The sequence below is a fragment of the Galeopterus variegatus genome, unplaced genomic scaffold, assembly GCF_000696425.1.
Source record: "Galeopterus variegatus unplaced genomic scaffold, G_variegatus-3.0.2 Scaffold13381, whole genome shotgun sequence".
Taxonomy (NCBI): domain Eukaryota; kingdom Metazoa; phylum Chordata; class Mammalia; order Dermoptera; family Cynocephalidae; genus Galeopterus; species Galeopterus variegatus.
In genome coordinates, this window is record NW_007739492.1 from 12,440 (window position 1) to 13,833 (window position 1,394).

The window sequence follows — 1,394 nt, forward strand, 5'->3', positions numbered from 1 at the left end:
AGGGCAGTAGGTTTGTTTTTAAGCAAATAAACTCATATGGATCACCCAACATGATAGATAATTTTTTTAAAAAAAAGAGCAGAGCTACTTCAATTGAAGCCAAATGAGAAAGAAGTCCAGAATCCCACTGCACTTTGCCTTCATGGCAGCTCCTAGGACTGATGAACCTGTGAGAAACCCTAGAGCTCCTATGGGATACAATCCAAAAATATCACTGAATCAGAGAAAAGCTAAGGAAACAGAACCTACAGGACTTGCTAGGTGATGACTTCTAGCTTTCTGTTTTGGGAGACTGGAAAATGCTACCAATCACTAAGGTAGGGAAAGGAAGAGGAGGTGGAAAAGGACACGGTGACTTTACTTTAAACTTAACTTTAGTAGGAAAATCCATCTGATATATACAGAACTGGCCATACAGATGAGGAACTCATGATAAAGAACTGGTTGAGGGATACAGATGTGGGGGGTCACAAGCACACAAGGGCTGGAAATCGCCAGAGCAGAAATGAGTGAGTTCAAAAAGTGAGAGTTGATAGTGTGAGAGAAGGACAAAGTGCAAAATGAAATGCATCTTTTCAGCGGAAGCGTTCCCATTATGTTTTCCTGCCATGAATGCACACTGGTGTATTTCATCCGATACCATAAATATCATCTGTAGCATGGAAAATGGCAGAAGACCTATGGCTCTTATTACTCAGGCCTTTGCTCAATATAGGAGATCATTTCAAAAGGTACCAACAGATTTTTGAAGAAGAAAGACTGCATTCCTTAACTGGAGGGTTTGGGCCCTGATGAGTGAGGGTTTGGGCCCTGATGTTTTGAAGAAGAAAGACTGCATTCCTTAACTGGAGGGTTTGGGCCCTGATGAGTGACAGGAAGTATTCAATATAGATTACAAGAAACAGACTTTTACCTCCTCTCAAAAATGTCAATGTACATAAACTTTTCTCAGATATCTGCATGGCCTCCTAAATCAATGAGTTACATGTAAATAAAAGGATAATGAAGGTAGGTTGAGAAACAGCAAGCCAATACTTAACCATTTTTAGGAGAAAATTCTTATTTGTGATCTATTATTAACTATGGCACTGAATCCAAACCAAGCAATTCTCAAATTATTCAAAATTGTTTCCATGAATACTCCATTTCCAAGAAGTATTCATTTATTCAAGTGTTTAAAAACAACTAGTGTGCAATGAAATACCAGTCTGAAGTTAGTTCCACACATTTTATACCAGCTGTGCAATGAAATACCAGTCTAAAATAAGTTCCAAACATTTTATACCAGGCAGTGCTTGTTGTAGTGTGACCACTTCTTCCACTGATGTACTCTGTGGAAGAATTCTATCCTTTTCTGTCACACAATCACTTTGCTTCATAGCATAAGATTGCAA

At 38.6% G+C, this 1,394-nt stretch overlaps 1 protein-coding gene across 1 annotated transcript in view; it reads right to left on the reverse strand.

Moving 5' to 3' along the window:
* LOC103581567 (thyroid receptor-interacting protein 11-like) overlaps nucleotides 1–1,394 on the reverse strand; it is a gene marked incomplete at its 3' end in the record, with an annotated part of 31,553 nt that overhangs the window by 9,073 nt on the left and 21,086 nt on the right. Inside the window, 1 exon segment of the mRNA XM_008563369.1 lies at nucleotides 1,286–1,387. Coding sequence (XP_008561591.1) covers nucleotides 1,286–1,387 — 102 coding nt within the window.